Genomic DNA, 19307 nt, shown 5'->3' with positions numbered 1-19307 from the left:
ACCTGTAATACCACCATTCGGGAGGCTGAGACAGGAGAATTGCCTGAACCTGGGAGACGGAGATTGTGGTGAGCCGAGATCACACCACTGCACTCCAGCCTGGGCGACAGAGCTCAAAAAAAAAAAAAAAAATCAAAATGCTTTCAGGCACCCGCTGCCATTTTAAATGAAGTTCTAAAGTGGTGTCTTTCTGGAAAGGCACTGTAGTTGGGGAGCTTATGAACTTGGGGTGGGCTACTCTTGGTTGTGTGGCTTTGTGCAAGTCTCTTAACCTCGCTGAGCTGCAGTGTTTCTCAAATATAGAATGAAGATAATCATATCTACCTCTTAGAATTGTTTGGGGGATTTAACAAGATAATGCGCATAAAGCATTTGGCACAGTGCGAGGTACAGTGTCAAAACCAGAGGCACGTGCTTTTATCATTATTATTGAGAAAGATGTTGGTGGGTATTCAACATAGATAAATGACAAAATCCTGGATGGATAAACCATCCGTTCACACCCTCCGCTGCCAAGCTATCAAGAAAGCATGTGCATTTAATTCTTAAAGTTGAATGAATTCTCACAGAGCTTGAGAATTTTCTTCCTTCTTCCTGGAGTCTCTGTTCCAGAGCTCTCTAATAAGAGCAGCTGGCACACTCTCACTCCACCACCTGCACTACAGGATCCAGCCAGGGCCCTGATTCCCAACCCCCTGACACACACATCTACTCACTCCTGGGACCTTTCTCTGCCAGCCAGCTCCACTTGGTCTCACCCAAACATTCCCTGGAAACTTTTTTGTTTGTTTTTTGTTTGCTGTTTGTTTGTTTGTTTGTTTCTGACAGAGTCTCGCGCTGTCACCCAGGCTGGAATGCAGTGGCATGATCTCAGCTCACCACAACCTCCACCTTCTGGGTTCAAGTGATTCTCCTGCCTCAGCCTCCCGAGTAGCTGGGATTACAGGTGCCCGCCACCAGGCCCAGCTAATTTTTGTATTTTTAATAGAGATGGGGTTTCACCATGTTGGCCAGGCTGGTCTTGAACTCCTGATGTCAGGTGATCTGCCCCCCTCGGCCTCCCAAAGTGCTGGGATTACAGGCATGAACCACCGCATCTGGCTGCTTGTTTTAGAGATGGAGTCTCGCTTTGTGGCCTGCGCTGCTGGAGTGCAGTGGTGTGATCACAGCCCACTGCAGCCTGGACTCCCGGGCTCAAGCAATCCTCCCGCCTCAGCCTCCCAGGGTGCTGGGATTATAGGCATAAGCCACCACGCCGGGCCCCTGGAACCTTCTTTATATTATTTTTCTCAGTCCTTTCTTTATAAAAGAATGAAAAAGTAAAACTCAGCCTGTCCCCTGTATAGATGATGGCAAATTCCCACGATGGAATCAAATAAATGATTGACACCTTTCAACTGTGAGATAGTTATCAAGCACCTCTTAAATACAACACATTGTCAGAGACCTTGGCAGGGAAGGTCTGTGCCCTTGGCGGGCACTGCTTGCCCTCCAAAAACCTCTGTTGAATTTAGGGATAAGATACAAAAGCACAAAGAGACAAGTAATCCAGGGACAGTCACCACAGCCTAGCAGCTACTGTGTAAGGCCCAACCACAGTGTTGGATGCTTTACAAATGCTTTGCCTAAGCTTCACCTCAGCCCAACAAGCAGATGTTATTATCCCTGCTTTACAAATGAGAAAACAAGGTGGGACACAATGGCCCATGCCTGTAATCCCAACGCTTTGGGAGGCGGAGGCAGGCAGATTACTTAAACCCAGGAGTTTGAGACCAGCTTGGGCAATATAGTGAGACCTCATCTCTACAAAGAAAAAAATAAAAATAAATAAAATTTTCTCAAAGAGAAAACAAGAGGCTCATGAAATTAAGGAACTGGTCCAAGGGGACACAATTTGTCCTGAACCATGATTCAAAGCCATGTGTGTGGAACATGAAAGCTCATTCCTTTTCACTATTCCACACCAATAAGTGACTCAAGCCAACAATATCAAGCACATCCCAAGGAGGTCCATGTGACTGTCAACTGGGCATCATAACCAGGAGGGCCAGGAGGAGGAGATTGATCAGGGTCCCCAACCCAGACAGGAGTGGCCCGGGGAGACTAGACTCTTGACAGTAACTCCCCCAACCTGGCCCCAGAACGTCCCCTTATTTGCTGTCTTTATTCACATAAGATCGGGTTAGCTTCCTCCTGCTTACAGATTGAAAACTGAGACACACAGAGATGAGTTACCAGGAACCCCGGCCTAGCTGGTGACACAGTTGAGACTGTGTATCCCAGGCTCTGTGTCTGCTCCAGGACATTCTCACTCCTCCAGTGCCCCCATTCTTTTTTTTTTTTTTTTTTTTTTGAGACGGAGTCTTGCTCTGTCACCCAGGCTGGAGTGCAGTGGCGCAATCTCGGCTCACTGCAAGCTCCGCCTCCCGGGTTCACGCCATTCTCCTGCCTCAGCCTCCCAAGTGGCTGGGACTACAGGCGCCCGGCACCACACCCAGCTAATTTTTTGCATTTTTAGTAGAGACGGGGTTTCACCATGTTAGCCAGGATGGTCTCGATCTCCTGACCTCATGATCCGCCCGCCTCGGCCTCCCAAAGTGCTGGGATTACAGGCGTGAGCCACCACGCCTGGCCCTCCAGTGCCACCATTCTAATCCTCCTCCTGAGGGCTCACTACAGGGAGAGACTCCCCAGCCTTCCCATGCTTCTTCTAGTTGGCTATGTCAGTGGTCCTAAGTGCAGGCCTCAGGCAGCATCACATCTGCCGGGAACCTGTCAGGGAGGCGAATTTAGGGCCTCCTTGCAGAACCACTGATTCCAGTAGGCCCAGCAATCTGTGCTTAAAACAAGCCCTCCAAGGAATTCCTCACACCAAGGTTTGAGAGCTACTGAAAAGCATTCTACTCCCCCGAGCTGTGCCCACGTTAACCATAAAATCAAGGCCGTTGCGTTAACAAGTTCTCTGCCTCACACTGCCACCTCATCATGAACAAAAAGAAAAGAAAAAGACAAACAAGAAAGCTCCTGCTGTTCTCTCCTGCGTGCAGCCTGACTCCCACCCGTGCCCACATTCCCCAGGCCCCAATTCCTGCACAGCTGCTTCCCTCCGCGCCTTACCTCTTCCAGTTTAGTCTGTCGACAGGGGAAAGAAAAAGTTAGGCCAAGGGGCAATTTCTTATGCTTTAAATCTTTGGTCTTCATGAAATCTGCCAGACAGTCAGCTACATATTCAAACAGCTGCAGAGAAGAGAAAGCAAAGTACATGGGCTAAGGTGTGGTTTCCCCACACACGGATGCCACCGCCTTCCCTGCGGTCACAGGAGCCACCTGCCAGGTACCTCTGTGCCGTTCCCGCGGATGATTTCATTGGGCGTTGGGTAGAACTGACTCTCCATCTGCACGTGTCGCTTCCCCTCTTCAGCGACTTGCACCTTCAGCACTCGGAACTTGGACCCTCCGAGATCCAGGGAAAGGAACTCCCCATTTTCTATTAAGAAACAAATTCAGTTTCCATTTATTGAGGGTCTACTACAGATATGGCAAGCTCTGCATTAGAGGTTGGACATATAATCAACGTCTTCACATCACAGCCACTAGGTATCATTATGCCCATTTGCCAAGGCTGAGGACTCTGGCCATTTCTCAGAGCCCTCGAGGTAAGGCGCAGAGCTGAGATGTGAACTAAGTCGGCCTGACTCTGCAGCCTGAGCCCAACCCACTGGCTCATGCTGTAGGAATGTGCATGTCAACTGGAGAAGGCAAATGTGAGCACAGCCCTTGCGGTGGTATGAGAGGTGGCCTCGACGGTGGAGCCCATCCTGGGATGCCATCACCGGGAAGAGAGAGCTGGTACTCCCAGCCTGGGGAAACTCGGATAAAGATATGAGGGGGAAGACAGGGTGTGCGGCGAGGAGCAGCCAGCCTCCTGCAGCCGATGATCCTATGGGCAGAGGGAAAACACTCCTGGAGGGGAGAGGAGACAGGGACCAAACAATGGCCCTTGAGGTGCCAAGGATGCTGATTTTTTTAGGCCAGAGCCACTCCAAAAGGAGACATTGGAACACAACCCAGCCCAGCCCAAGACAGATGCCATTAATTGAAAGGTGGGGGCTGGGCACAGTGGCTCATGCCTGTAATCCCAGCATTTTGGGAGGCCGAGGCGGGCAGATCACCTGAGGTCAGCAGTTCAAGAACAGCCTGGTCAACTTGGTGATGTTGCTGCTGTTGCTGGTCTGTAGACCATAGTTAGAGTAGCAAAGGTGCAGCCAGCTCGATTTTTTGTTTTTGTGTAGACATCCAGAAATTCTTACCTTCACAGATCAGCCGCAAAGGAGCTGATGGAGTCATTTATTATTTGGTGAGGGAATTCAGGGAGTTAATCCTATGCAACTTTTATTAGTATATATTATGCACCAAGTAAGAGGGTTCTCCCAGATGCTGTCTTGCTGTGTAGGAGGTAGGGTAGATCCCACAATCTATGTCCACACATTTACTGAGCATCTACTCTGTGCTGAGTAACATGTGTTAGGTGCTAGGGATGCACAGATGAAAGACGGTGTGCTCCCTGGGAAATTGATCCGAAATACAGGCGCATAAATCAGCTATTTCCATATAGTAGGACCAGTGCTCAGATTGTGAGAGGCACAGGGAGAGATATCCAGGTCAAAGCTGGGAGACAAAGGCAGCTGGCTTTGCAGGGAGGGGACACAGAGCTGAGTGTTGAAGGGTGAGCAGGAGTCAGGCTGCCAGGCTGCCAGGAGCGGGGGTCCCAGGGAGAGGAACCACGGGCAAAGGAATGAGAAAGCATCCGATAGGAGTGAGTGTGCTTTTGCCAAAGGAGGGCAGCTGTCACAGAAATGAGGTTGGAAGATGGCTCTCAGGTTAAATTTGGAAGGATTTGGAAAAGCTATCCACCCCAAGGAGCTTGGGCTTTATCTGGAAGGTGAGAGGGAGCTGCAGAAAGATTTTAAGCTAGGGAGTGCCAAGATCTGAGATTTTGGGGACAAATGCCTCTGACACCAACCAGAATAGACTGAGGGTTTAACAAAAGAAGAGGCTGCTGCACTGCCATCGGACGGGAGGGGATGTGCTGAGACCTGGCCAGTGTCGGTGTGGAGGCATCCCACTCCTGGCCCGCATCGCAATCACTATCAAACACCTCACTCCACCAGTGGCTCGAGGTGCCATTTCATGGATGCCACATGGTGTGATCCCTTCTGTCTCTGACCGCAGAAAAAAGGAACCGGTGGACCCTGGGAGAGGGAGGACTTGCCCAGGCAACAGCGGTCTGTGGGGCCTCAGAGTCTTCACAGACATCAAGAAAACAGCCCCAGCCAGGCACGGTGGCTCACACCTGTGGTGCCAGCACTTTGGGAGGCCCAGGCAGGAGAATTAATCCCTTGAGGCCAAGAGTTCAACACCAGCCTGGTCAATATGGTAAAACCCTGTCTCTACAAAACAAAAGACAAAAAAGTCAGTTGGGTGTAGTGGCATGCACCTGTAGTCCCAGCTACTTGGGAGGCTGAAGCAGGAGGATCACTTGAGCCTAGAAGGTCAAGGCTGCAGTGATCTATGATGGCTCCATTGCACTGCAGGTTGGGCAACAGAGGGAGACCTTGTTTCTAAAAAGAAAGAAAAAAGAAAACAGTGTCCTAAGCGGGGTAAATTGCTTTGGCCAATCTGCCTGCTCCAGAGGACCCTCCATGAACTGCCTTGGACCCAATGGTTCCCTTCTCGTAAGTCACTGCTGGTGCTGGTGCCTTCACTCCCTCCTTCTACCCAGTGCAGAGTCTCCCAAAGGTGCACAGTGGCTGAATGCGGAGATTCCTGGAGATTCAGAGTCCCCAGGGGGAGGGGCTGGGAAAGTGTGTATTAGGAAACACTCGAGGCTCCAGGCTGACGACCTCAGGGCTCCCGGGCTCACCCCCAAGGCCTATTTGGCCTTGGAGGCTGACTGGAGGCTAAGGCCTGGAACAGAGCCAGCAGGGGTCAAGCCAAAGAATCACAGCCACCCTCATGCTTCCCATGCCCCTTCCATGACTGGCAGAGAAGGCTCCAGTATTAACACAGCACTTTTAAGGCACTTGATCCTGTCAGAACAGACCACTGCAGCCCCCTGACCAAAAGGCTGGGTGGTAACTAAGGCTCAAACAGGTGACTCCCTCGCAGATAGGTCCTGATGGGAGTAGGCAAACTCAGGACTTCTCTGGAAGCTGCATACATTTCTGAAACGGACACCATAAGGAATTAGGAGAGTTTTGTTTGTTTTTTGTCGGTAATCATGAAATTATACCACCAGCTCACAAGAGCTAGGAGGACTTGGGACAAGATTTTAGAGATGTTAAAGCATGCCATCCACATGATCTCATTAAATCCTGACAATCATGTATGGTGCCGGGATTTACCAAGAACACCTGGCTTATTAGGGACTCTGGGCCCAGGGACCTCAGCACAACAGAATCACTGGTGAGATGCTTTGTGTGGTGAGAGGCTCTGCGGAGACGGGGATGGGGAGCTGGGTGTCTTCTCGGCTAAGGAGGAGAGAGTTTCTATGACTTAGTTAGTTTCACTTCTGAACCTTCAGAAGCAGCCAGGACCAGGAGGACACTGCCTGTCCCAGAGCCTCCAGACCATCAAAGGCCACCTTCCCTTGCTTCTGGGGACACACCTTGTCTGTATCAGGAGGAGAGGCTGCAGTCCAGGAAGCCAGGCGGACTTAGCCCTGGTGCTCCCCACATGACTCAGCTGCTTCCTCCCAGGGGCCCCAGATGCCCTGTCAAGGACACGTCCCAGTACTCTCATCAAGCTGTGGCAAGGACAGAGCCAAGATTTCAAAGTAGGGCTGTCTCTCTCCGAAGCTCAACGTCCTTCCAGGACAGGGCACTGTCCATCCCAAGCACCTACCCACAAGTGAGGGCACAGGGCCTTTCCCAGTGCAGTGTCCCAGGGCCTCTCAACCAGCAGAGCCAAGCTACCTTGATCCAGGCATTGCTCCAGAGAGGTCCAGAACACGACTAATCCCATCAAAGCCCCCTGAGAGCTCCCAAACCTCAGACCCTGCTCCTGCGAGAGCCCCAGTGCTCTTTCACGAGCTCGGTTTGGGCACTGGGACCCTGACACGGGAGAAACCCCTTGGTCCTTGGTGGTTCTGTCTGAACAGCCACACCACAGGGTTGTCACAGGAAATATGTGGCTCAGCGAGTCCCCAGCACCCCATGACCACAGTGGTTGCTCAGTAAATGGCAGCTTTCTCTCTTTCTTTCTTTCTTTTTCTTTATTTCTTCTTTCTTTGCTTTCTTTCTTTCTTCTTTCTCTTTCTTTCTTTCTCTTTCTTCTTTCCTTTCTTTCTTCTTTCTCTCTCTTTCTTTCTTTCTTTCTTCTTCCTTTCTTTCTTTCTTTTTTGATGGCGTCTCGCTCTGTCACCCAGGCTGGAGTGCAGTGGTGCAATCTCGGCTCACTGCAACCTCTGCCTTCCAGGTTCAAGTGATTCTCCTGCCTCAGCCTCCCGAGTAGCTGGGATTACAGGTGCATGCCATCACACCTGGCTAATTGTTGTATTTTTAGTAGAGGTGGAGTTTCACCATGTTGGCCAGGCTGGCCTCGAGCATCTGACCTCAAGTGATCTGCCCCCCTCGGCCTCCCAAAGTTCTGGGATTACAGGCGTGAGCCACCACTCCAGGCCAGTAGCAGCCCTTTTCCCTCTTACAGCTTCATTCAGAGGCTGAGAATGGAAGAGTTGGATGGGACCTCATAGATCCTATCTAGAGATTTCTAGGCCATTGTAGGCAAAATAATGTCCCCCACCCCCAACAAAGATGCTCACATCCTAATCCCCAGATCCTGTGAATATCTGAGGGTGCAAGGCAAAGGGGAATTAAGGTTGCAGATGGGATCAAAATTGCTCATCAGCTGACCTTGAAGTTGGGACATTATCCTGGATTATCTAAGCATGACTAACGTGATCACAGGATCTTTAAATGTTGAAGGGAGGCAGAAGGTCAGGTCAGAGAGGGACCTGAACAGGCTACACTGCTGGCTTTGAGAACAGAAAGGGGCATGCCTCAAGGATGCAGGTGGCCTCTCGAAACTGGAAAAGTCAAGGAAACAGATTCTCCCCTCAAGCTTCCAGAAGGAACGCAGCCCTGCCGACACCTGAATTTTAGCCCAGTGAGACCCACTGCAAACTTCCGTCCACCAGAACTGTCAGAGAATATATTCGATTGTTTTCAGCCACTGTGATTGTGGTAATACATCACAGCAGCCATAGGAAACAGATACATAGGCCATTTCTCATTCTACAGATGGGCAAACTGAGGCTAAACACTTGCCTCAGGTCACTGAGAGTGACAGAGCGGGGCCTCAGACCCAGGTTTGTTGAATTATCATTGAATATGATTTCCACTACATCATTCTTGCTCCCATTACTCATTCCCAGTGCTACACTAGGTGCTGGGAACACTGTGGTAAGACCTTGGACCCACGGAGTGAGTGGTTAATTTGGTGGAGACTCAGAGTGGGGACACAGCAAAGTGACAAGTGCCCTGACAAGCACCCAGCCCAGCACAGGGATACTTCCTAGATGGAGGCAGGGACCACTACGCTGAGACGGAAAAGCCACGTTGATGCTCACCAGGGAAGAACATGGAGATGCTCCAGGAGGAGAGGGAGCAAATGTGTGAGGCCACGATGGGCAGAGAAGCCAAGGTGCCTGGGGCTGCAGAACTGCAGAACTGCAAGAGGGATTCAGCAGGACTGAAGCAGAGAGGGGCAGGGAGGGTGGGAGGGCAGAGAGAGGGCTAGAGAGAGAAGCCAAGGTACAGGGGCAAACCTTAGGTACTTTAGACACCCATCAGCCAAGAGGAGCCAGGGACCCTGGCAGCGGACAACTGCACTCACCGGAACCATCGGGAATGGCCCTGACGAAGGTGGGCAGCATCTTCACTGCAGCCGTGGGGTTGGTGTCCTTTGCCAGGCCCTTCTCCATCTCAGCCCGGAACCGCCTCGTGATGTCCAAAAGGGTGTCATCGGAGAGCCGCATGTGATACAGGAACCTGTCCACCTGGAACAGACACCGGCCACCAAGGGGTGCTGCTAGGGGCCCTCACCCTCCAGTCGAGGCTGTAACCCCCGACATCCCTCAGCAAGCTGCATTCCTGACTCTGGGGACAGCATTGAGATGTAGATTCCCAAAGCCTCCCTATTTGACCCCTCCTCAGGCAGAGGACAGGGAAGCGAGTTAGGAAAGCAGAATGGAATGGAGGGCTGAGAAGGTGTGGAGTTACTTCTCTGAAGGGCAGACTCTGAGGAGAAAATGATTCTCCCATTATTCTGATGAGACAAGGGAGAGGCAGAAACTAAGAAGGATTCAGGGTTTCCGATTCCCAGTTCAGGGCCCTCACCAGTGTCCCATTCCTCTCCACCAAAAAAGGCCAGCTAGAGCTTGAATCGTAGATTTCTAAACATGGAAGCTTTCTTTCATCCAATGATGACCACAGATATAGCTAGACAGGTTTCTCTTTGTTTACTGGCTGCTAGGAAGCTCAGAGCTAAATTTCATTTCCAAAAGCAATGCCTAAATCTAGCCCTTTAAATTCCCCTCCTTTTTTTTTTTGAGACAGAGTCTCACTCTGTCGCCCAGGCTGGAGTGCAGTGGTGAGATCTCGGCTCACTGCAGCCTCCACCTCCCAGGTTCAAGCCATCCTCCTGCCTCAGCCTTCTGAGTAGCTAGTATTACAGGCAGGTGCCACCATGCCTGACTAATTTTTTTTTTTTTTTTTTTTTGTATTTTTAGTAGAGATGGGGTTTCGCCATGTTGGCCAGGCTGTTCTTGAACTCCAGACCTCAAGTGATCCACACGCCTCGGCCTCCCAAAGTGCTGGGATTACAGGCGTGAGCCACCTCACCCAGCCATAAATGTCCATTTTGGTTTAACCGAGTTGTTCTAGTTAAGACAAAGCTGAATTTTTAAAGTCAGCTCAGATTGCTATTGAAAATGAGTGGATGTCACTCATGTAACCAGGAAATGGGGACAGAGGACCATACCCAAAGGAGGGAAGTTATACAAATCACTATGGCTAAAATCAGTCCTCTTGTTGGTAATATGTCACATCAGGGATGGCAGCAAAGCTTCCTCCCTCACACTAATTAACACTAATCAATTGGTGCTGGCAGTCTGGAGCCCGGGCTCACTGGGATGGATTATTGATGGGGGCAGGAGGAGAGACAGGGGCATATGCACCCTGTCTTTTCCAGCCCTGTTTTTATACTGAGCACTCTCCACCCTCCAGGTGAGAGGAGGCTCCATCCCAGGCACATTCCCGGTGAAAGGGCATTTTATCCAGGGTGAAGAACACGTGCTACTGTCTACAGAGTGCGTCCATGTACGTCACCTCTTCTCATCGCCACAGCATCCCTTTGAGGCAGCCACGTAAGGCCAAAGTTCTTGTCCCCAAGTGAGAGGTGAGGTGAGAGGGCTGCAGAGCTGCGGCTACGTGGGACTGTAACATAGGCTCTAGATCGCTCACCCCCATGGCCTGGCTTTGGCTCACAGCTCTGTCGGGGATGCATAAGCCCAACAGACAAATTATACCAAATGCACAGGGCTCACATTACCTTTGCGCTAGGACAGGGGCCTGGTCATCAGCCAGGCCTCAGAGGCCAGGACCCAGCTCAGTCCCGTGACAACGAACAGACCCAAGACACTGAAATGGTACCATGGCTCCGGGGACTCGGGGGCCAGAGAAAGACCAGAAAATCATCAGAGAGCCATTAGCAAAAAAGGACAATTGAGCTTTCAGCATATTTGAGAAACAGGATGGAACCAGGTCAGGCTTCATTAAGGGCTTCCTGTTCCCCCAAGGCTGTTTATGACTAATTGGTTGGCACAGCCACACACAAACCGAGAAAACTGGATGCAAAGGACGTGACCCAAGTAATTGGGGTTGGGGAAGGGTGGGATGCTGTATGTGGGAACCAAACTTGATTCTTTCCTACCCAAAGGGCCCTCAGACAGTGCCCCTGAACCTACTGATCATTTTTGCTTAGCCTGAGAGTATAAAAAACTCCAGGCATCCACACAATGTTATCCCTGCCATGTAAGTCCTGTTTTTTGAGACCCAGTTGGGGTCATTTGCGACTGGGGTTTAATGGGGTCATTGAGCACTTGGTTTGCTGCTGCTCTTTCAATAAGTTGAGGTTATGACGAAAGAATGTCAACTCAGCAACAGTTTCCTTTTGATCTTCTGTATCTGCCACAGCACCAGAAACAGCTGTTAGAAGGGAAAAGTGAGACATATGTTGGGACAAAAAGCACCTATTTTCAATCCAAACAAGTCATGTGGGGTGTGTGTAACCAGGGACACACGTCCCAGGCACTAAGGGAGAGTACTGGTGCTGCAGAAAACCAAGCCCACTTTTGGAGAGACACACAAACCATCATGGGAGATATCGTCTAAGCAAGAAAGCCAACCAGCAGCCCGTTTCACTTAGAAAGAGCAAATCCAACATTCAAGACTCAAGACTGAATTGCAGAAGGTGGGAGCTGGAGGGGCCTTAGAGTTCGTCTAGTCCAAAGGTCTCACATTAGGAATGAGAGTCATAAAAAATTCCGCTCTTTGACCCAGGGCTTTCATTTCCAGAACCTATTCTCAGGAAATAATCCTGACTATGGAGAACCATAAATCTCTACCAAGGCCAGGCGCAGTGGCTCACGCCTGTAATCCCAGCACTTTGGGAGGCCGAGGCAGGTGGATCACCTGAGGTCAGAGTTCGAGACCAGCCTGGCCAAGCTGGTGAAACCATGTCTCTACTAAAAATACAAAAATTAGCCGGGCGTGGTGGCAGGCGCCTGTAGTCCCAGCTACTTCGGAGGCTGAGGCAGGAGAATGGCATGAACCCAGGAGGCAGAGCTGGCAGTGAGCCGAGATCGCGCCACTGCACTCCAGCCTGGGTGACAGAGCGAGATTCCATCTTAAAAATAATAATAAAAAATAAATAAATAAAAATAAAACTATAACTCTACCAAGGTTTAACATAACAATACTTTTATTTTATTTATTTTATTTTTGAGACAGGGTCTTGCTCTATTGCCCAGGCTGGAGTGCAATGGTGCAATCACAGCTCACTGCAACCTCAACCTCCCGGGCTCAAGTGATCCTGCCACCTCAGCCTCCCAAGTACCTGGGACTACAGGCATGTGCCACCATGCCAGGCTAATTTTTGCATTTTTTGTAGAGACAGATCTCTCTATGTTATCCAGGCTGGTCTCGAGCTCCTGGAGGCAAGTGATCATCCCGCCTCAGCCTCCCAAAGTGCTGGGATTACAGGCATGAGCCACTTCATCCAGCCTAATATTTTAATTATTAAAAATGTTTTTGAAAGTATCCAAATGAGGCCAGGCACGGTGGCTCATGCCTGTAATCCCAGCACTTTGGGAGGCCGAGGTGGGTGGATCCCGAGGTCAGGAGTTCGAGACCAGCCTGACCAACACAGCGAAACCCTGTCTCTACTAAAAATACAAAAATTAGCTGGGCGTGGTGGTGCGGCCTGTGATCCCAGCTACTCAGGAGGCTGAGGCAGGAGAATCGCTTGAGCCCTGGAGGCGGAGGTTGCAGTGAGCCGAGATCGCGCCACTGCACTCCAGCCTGGGAGACAGAGCAAGACTTCGTCTCAAAAAAAAAAAAGAAAAATTAGATTGTGGTAATGGTTACACAACTCTGGATATTCAAAAGTATCCAAATGTCCAACAAGAGGAAAAGGTTAACTACATTATGGCATATCCACTTGATTGGATATTAAGAAGACATTGTAATGATAATTATGATGATAATGAAGAAATCTATATAAGTGGTTACACTGTAACAGTAAGTGAGGGAAGCAGTTCAGAACTGTATGTACCTTATAAACATAACTAAAAACATACAGGATGAAGAAAAACTAGGAAGGCTTCCACCCAGCAAATATGAAAGTGTTTGAGATTAAAAGTAAATTAAAGGTGGAATTACAAGTAACATTTCCACTTTTTTGTAATGTTGACATACAGAGCCGTGAAAAATACACACTGAAAACCTCCCAGTTCTCCTATGGATGAACAATCTGCAGGTCAGTGACCAGGTCTGGCCTGTTGCTATCAATAGGTCAAATAATGTCAATATATTGAATTGGAAAAGAATCTGTCAGAGTGGTTTCTATTTTCGTTTTTTTCATTTTGTTTTATTTTTGTTTCCATGCTGGTATGGGAAGATTTTTAGAAATTGTTCCAGGGTCTCAGTAGTAACCCTTGCAGGCACCGCTGGCCCAGGATCTGGACAATTCTAGAGGCAGGAAGCACAGAGACAAAGAAGGGGACTCACTGCCTGACCGCAGAGAAAAGAGCTGTGCCTTTTGACCAGGTGTGTTTCCACCACGTGTTGAGACGAGTGTTCTCAGAACCATGACTCAGCCCAGCAGCCATAAACCAGCCTCCCACACTACCCCAGAGACTTCCTGGGGCACTTGCTTAAGGTGGCTATAAAAGTGCTTCCAACTTTCTCACCTCCCACAGGGAGAGGGAGGTCAGCTCCAGGCATTGAAAAAGGCTGACTGTCCTTCCAGAAGGACCTGGAGCCCATCAGCAGAGGCTGCATTTCCCATCACAGGGTGCTCCTGAGCCTGCACCTGGGCTGTTGGACAAACATGTCCCGCCTGATCCTAGGGTACAAAAGGTTAACCAACACAAAGGGGCCCAAGGAAATGAAATAAGTTTGCAGAATCAAAGGTTTCAGGGTTCCAAAGGCTCCCCCTTGGGGGTGGGAGAGACATGGTGCAAGTTGTGCCTTTACTAAGCAGATAACAAAAGAAAGTGGATTCCTAGGCAGCGCCTCCTTAAGTAGCCAGTAGAGGGCTCTGTGAATCTAATCAACAAGTGATTGTTTTATAATGTTTTTTAATTTGCTACAACCTCTAACTCAACTCTCTAATGAATAGAATTTAGTGGGAGTTTATCCCACCAAGTACCTGAGGGCTATAAGGGGCCACACTTCCTCTCTCTCTTTCTTTGTTTTGTTTTGAGACGGAGTCTCATTCTGTTGCCCAGGCTGGAGTGCAATGGCATGATCTCAGCTCACTGCAACCTCTGCCTCCCGGGTTCAAGCGATTCTCCTGCCTCAGCCTTCTGAGTAGCTGGGATTACAGGCGCACTCTACCACGCCCAGCTAATTTTTAAATTTTTAGTAGAGATGGGGTTTCACCATGTTGGCCAGGGTGGTCTCGACCTCCTGACCTCAGGTGATCCACCCACCTCGGCCTCCCAAAGTGCTGAGATTATAGCTATGAGCCACCATGCTTGGCCTTTTTTTTTTCTTTTCTTTCCTTTTTTTTTCAGACAGAGTCTCACTCTGTCACCCAGGCTGGAGTGCAGTAGCGCAGTCTCCCGGGCTCAAGCCATCCTGCCACCGCAGCCTCCCGAGTAGTTGGGACTGTAGGCACACACCACCATGACCGGCTAATTTTTACATGTTTTGTAGAGATGGGGTTGCTCCATGTTGCCCAGGCTGGTCTCAAACTCCTGGCCTCAAGTTTGAGATGAGATCTGCTCACCTCAGCCTCCCAGTGTATGGAGATTACAGCCGTGAGCCACAGTGCCTGGCCTCCTTGTTCATTTTGAAAAGCAGGAGGGAGTCATGGCACAGCAGAAAGAGCACATGGCACAGCAGGAAGAGTCAGCCAACTTGGGTTTAATCCTCATTCCATCCTAAATACTTGGTGACCTTGGCTAAGTCCTCCTGCTAGGAGGACTTCTGTCATCTGCACTTTGAGAGATGCTTTTTGCCCAGGGCCGTGACAGCCAGCCGGTGTGGCCAGAGTAGCAGACTGGGCTCATTTTAGCTGCCTGGAAAGAACCCTGGTTCCCTCCTGTTGACCCTTGGCAACCTTTAACCAGCCCACTTTGGAATGAATTTTGTAGACAAGTTCCCTGAGCAAAGTGACAAAATAATGCACACCATGAATAGTGTACCATTGGCAAATAGCAGGTGCCAATAATAGATATTTCAATTACTGTCTATTACAACTCACACCCTCTTGCTGCCCACATTTATATGCTTTCAAATACATGAATAAACAGATCTGCCCCAACAGTTCTTTTTTGTTAGATGAAGTCTCACTCTTGTTCCCTAGGCTGGAGTGCAATGGCGCGATCTCGGCTCACTGCAACCTCCACCACCCGGGTTCAAGCGATTCTCCTGCCTCAGCCTCCCGAGTAGATGGGATTACAGGTGCCCGCCACCACGCCCGGCTAATTTTTGTATTTTTAGTTGAGACGGGGTTTCACCATGTTGGCCAGGCTGGTCTCGAACTCCTGACCTCAGGTAATCCACCCGCCTCAGCCTCCTAAAGTGCTAGGATTACAGGCGTTAGCCACTGCGCCCAGCCTTCTGCTCCAACAGTTCTTAAAACTTCTTTGAAAATGATTCTCCTCGCCTTTGTGGCCTTTCCGAGCAAACATCCCTTACAGCAAACACAATCCTCTTCAAGCTTTCCAAAGACCCTCCTCACCCGCTTCCGCATCCAATACCTGCCAGGAAGTTCCGAGTGAAATGTAAGGTTCAGGACGGTAATGCAATGCCCAGGAGTGTGGGAGAATTACTCCCTCTTCCCTCAGTGAGTCTTTTACTGGTCATATGCTCCCAGTATCTTTTCTAATAAGCTCTCTTCATTCCCTTCTGATTTTTTTTTTAAGGGAATCAGTTTTGTCCGTGAAGAAGGAGCTGGGCATCTCTCAGCTTCGTGGGTCCTCCTTACCTTCTTGATCTGATCCTCCTTCAGCTTGCTGAAGTAAAATGCCATCAAGTGGACCGCAAACATTTTCCCCAAGTTTGGTTTCTCCTGAGATGGGCAGAGATTCCTGTGCAGTGTTCACTCCCACGACTCTGGAGTGTTGCACGCTTCCAGTCCAGGCTGGCAGACCTCCTGGGGAGCGAGGTGCTGCGGACTAAATACCTCCAGCCTGCTTGGTTCAATGATTAAACTCCCCCCCACCCCACCCCTTTGGTCCCTCCCTCTGGCACACACTTGATTGTCTAATAGGAGGCTCTGGATGGTAGCTGAGGTTTAGTGGAGGGGGAAGCAGGGAATTGATGGGTTGCTTGACTACTTGAGAATTGGGTGCCACCAAATCTCATTGCTAAGCAACCCTCTCAAGCCGGGGCTCCACCAAGCCCACTCAGCCGAGGAAAATCTTCTGCGAATTTGGGCACTAAACAAAGCCAACTTTCAACTGGTGGAGCTGCTCTGCAAATTTCCAGTCCCAGGCTTTTCTCTTTAGTTTTTTATGCCGGTGGCATAACTCTGTGACCCCCTGCTCCTCAGAAGCACTGAACTAACTAAAACTAAACATTGTCCTGGTCAACGGGATTTCAAGAATGTTGGGGCAGATTCTTCCATTTGTGACAGATCAGATCTCTTAACTAATAGCCCATGGTTAACAGAAAATGATCAATAAATGTTTACCTATTCACAGTGTTAAGCCAGAAAATCCTTAGTTCACAGGTAGTGACCCAGGAAAAAATATTCCTGAGAAAGAGTGAACTGAAGTCACCAGTGCTCACTGGGAATCACTGCTGGAGAGAAGGAAGTCACAGATAAGAAATGTCTCAGTCCAGCCGGGTGCAGTGACTCACGCCTGTAACAATCGCAGCACTTGGGGAGGCCGAGGCAGGCAGATCACGAGGTCAGGAGTTCGAGACCAGCCTGGCCAACATGGTGAAACCCCATCTCTACTAAAAATACAAAAAACTTAGCCAGGAGTGGTGGCAGGTGCCTGTAATCCCAGCTACTTGGGAGGCTGAGGCAGGAGAATCACTTGAACCTGGGAGGCAGAGGTTGCAGTGAGCCGAGATCGCGCCATTGCACTCCAGCCTGGGTGACAAGAGCAAAACTCCATCTCAAAAAAAGAAAAAAAAGAGAAATGTCTCAGGCCACTGAGATGTTTTATTCACTCACTTCTCACTCATCATACTTGACATGAGAAGGACCCAGAAAGCACCCAATACGCGGGTACAATCAACCTTGCACTCTTCCCACAGTCATTGGCTGGCTAATGAAACCAATAACAACAGCGTTAACAACAGCGGCTAACATGGATGGAGCATTTACCAATCCCATTTTGTTTTTATTACTCTTGTTATTATTATTTTTTAGACAGGGTTTCATTCATCCCCCAGGCTGGAATGCAGTCGTGGAATCATGACTCGCTGCAACATCAGCCTTCTGGGCTCAGGTGATCCTCCCATCTCAATCCCCAGGGTAGCTGGGGCTACAGGCACGTGGCACCATGCCCAGCTAATTTTTGTATTTTTGTAGAGATGGGGTTTTGCCATGTTGCCCTGGCTGGTCTTGAATTCCTGGGCTCAAGCGATTTACCCACCTCAGCCTCCCAAAGTGTTGGAATTACAGGCATGAGCCACTGCTCCCGGCCCACTCTTATTTTATAGATGAAAAAATTGAGGCCCAGAAAGGTTACGTGATCACAAAGCCGTAAACAGGACAGCAAGGGGTCAATCCTGGAAGTTTGATTCCAGGGCCCAGCTATAATACATGACATTGGCTCTCCAGCCCTGCTTTCTCCACGCAATAGATACTCAATAGATACGCAATTGATAACTATTAGTAGCAGCATTCTGTTGGGTTGTTAAGAATTTGTTTTTCTTTTTCTTTTTTTTGAGACAGTCTCGCTCTGTTGCCCAGGCTGGAGTACAGTGGCTCAATCTCAACTCACTGCAACCTCCACCTCCTGGGTTAAAGCAATTCTCCTGCCTCAGCCTCCTGAGTAGCTGGAATTCAGTGCTCTCTACCCATTGCCGTGTGGACGAGCCATCAGGTCTCACTTAAGCCCACAATGCAGAGGAGGCTCGGTTAAAATTACTCCAGATGCTTTATTCAGATTGATATAAGCATATTAAAACTGTCTCCCAGATTGAGGATCCCCATCCTTTTCAGTCCATTTACCCTCAGACTATGGCTTTTAGCTTGCTCCTTTATTACACAAGCAAACAAAGATGAACCTTTAGTTCCCCAAACCATTCAGTTCCCCAAACCAGGTGGAATTGTTGGTATTCTGAAATGCGCATCCTAGGCCCTAGCCCCCATTGGCTGAGGATAACATCCTGGGAAGGCCATCTGCCCGTAAGTGATGACATTATTTATCCTAATTCCCCCACTAGTTGATTTATTTCAGAAATAGAGTCTCACTACATCTTGTCTTGCCCAGGCTGGATTCGAACTCCATCCAGTCTTGCCCAGGCTGGATTCGAACTCCTGGGCTCAAGTGATCCTCTGGCTTCAGCCTCCTGAGTAGCTAGGACTACAGGCTTGCGTCACCACACCCAGCATTTAATTCCCCCATTTAAAAAGTAACCTGGGCTGGGCGCAGTGTCTCACACCTGTAATCCCAGCACTTTGGGAGGCTGAGGTGGGAGGTGGGCAGATCGCCTGAGGTCAGGAGTTCGAGACCAGCCTGGCCAACATGGTGAAACCCTGTCTCTACTAAAAATGCAAAAATTACCTGGGCATGGTGGCAGGTGCCTGCAATCCCAGCTACTCAGGAGGCAGGGGTAGGAGAACTGTTTAAACCCAGGAGGTGGAGGTTGCAGTGAGCCAAGATTGCACCACTGCACTCCAGCCTGGGCAACAGAGTGAGACTCCATTTCAAAAAAAACAAAAAAATGTAACCTGGGCAGTGCAGTATGCACCAACTGTCATTGATTTGTTCGACATAGGGATAAGAGGTTACAGTAGCCAGCGGTCAAAAGATGCAAACCATAACCAAAGATCTCTGTAATCTCACGGTTGCTTGTGTGAGTCAGATAGGCAGCCTTTGGAATTTTAATCAGGCAAATGACACCAGAGGATTTTCATCTATTGCATCATTCCATTTTTAATCTGAGCACATTAGCGTCTACATTCCAGGCCTGAGTAAGGTGACTAAACCAGGAAGTTTAATGATTACAGAGATCACATGCATTTGGAGTCATCTAGCTCAGCCCTCTCACTTTATAGAATCAAGACAAAATAATTAGGTTATTTTATCATTCCTCATCTGATTACTCCAATTCAAGTCTTGGGATTTTTCACCCTTACTACAGTTCTATTGGCTATTCAAGGATATCTAGGTTTAAATCTTATAAGTAGTTGGATTTTGCTTAAGATCACCCATTTGAGGGCTGACACTGACAAGTGACATTTTAGTTAAAGTGTATCACCCATCTGGCCCAAATCTTCCATGTAAGAAGGGAAACTCTTCCATCTGTAGACACATCTCCGTTTCATAGAGC

The 19307-nt window shown here is 49.2% G+C and overlaps 1 protein-coding gene across 1 annotated transcript in view; it reads right to left on the bottom strand.

The window, feature by feature from the left end:
• HKDC1 (hexokinase domain containing 1) overlaps positions 1–15944 on the bottom strand; it is a 46971-nt gene extending 31027 nt beyond the window's left edge. Inside the window, exons 1-4 of the mRNA XM_003815922.6 lie at positions 15778–15944; positions 8896–9058; positions 3339–3487; positions 3118–3237 (exon numbers count right to left, since the gene is read on the bottom strand). Of these exons, the coding sequence (XP_003815970.2) occupies positions 3118–3237; positions 3339–3487; positions 8896–9058; positions 15778–15840 (495 nt within the window). The 5' untranslated portion in view covers positions 15841–15944. The remainder of the gene's footprint in view (positions 1–3117; positions 3238–3338; positions 3488–8895; positions 9059–15777) is intronic.
• Positions 15945–19307: the final 3363 nt, after the last annotated feature.

Source organism: Pan paniscus, chromosome 8, assembly GCF_029289425.2.
Source record: "Pan paniscus chromosome 8, NHGRI_mPanPan1-v2.0_pri, whole genome shotgun sequence".
NCBI classification, from domain to species: domain Eukaryota; kingdom Metazoa; phylum Chordata; class Mammalia; order Primates; family Hominidae; genus Pan; species Pan paniscus.
The sequence above is the reverse complement of the archived record's forward strand: the minus strand, read 5'-3'. Positions and strand labels throughout refer to the sequence as shown.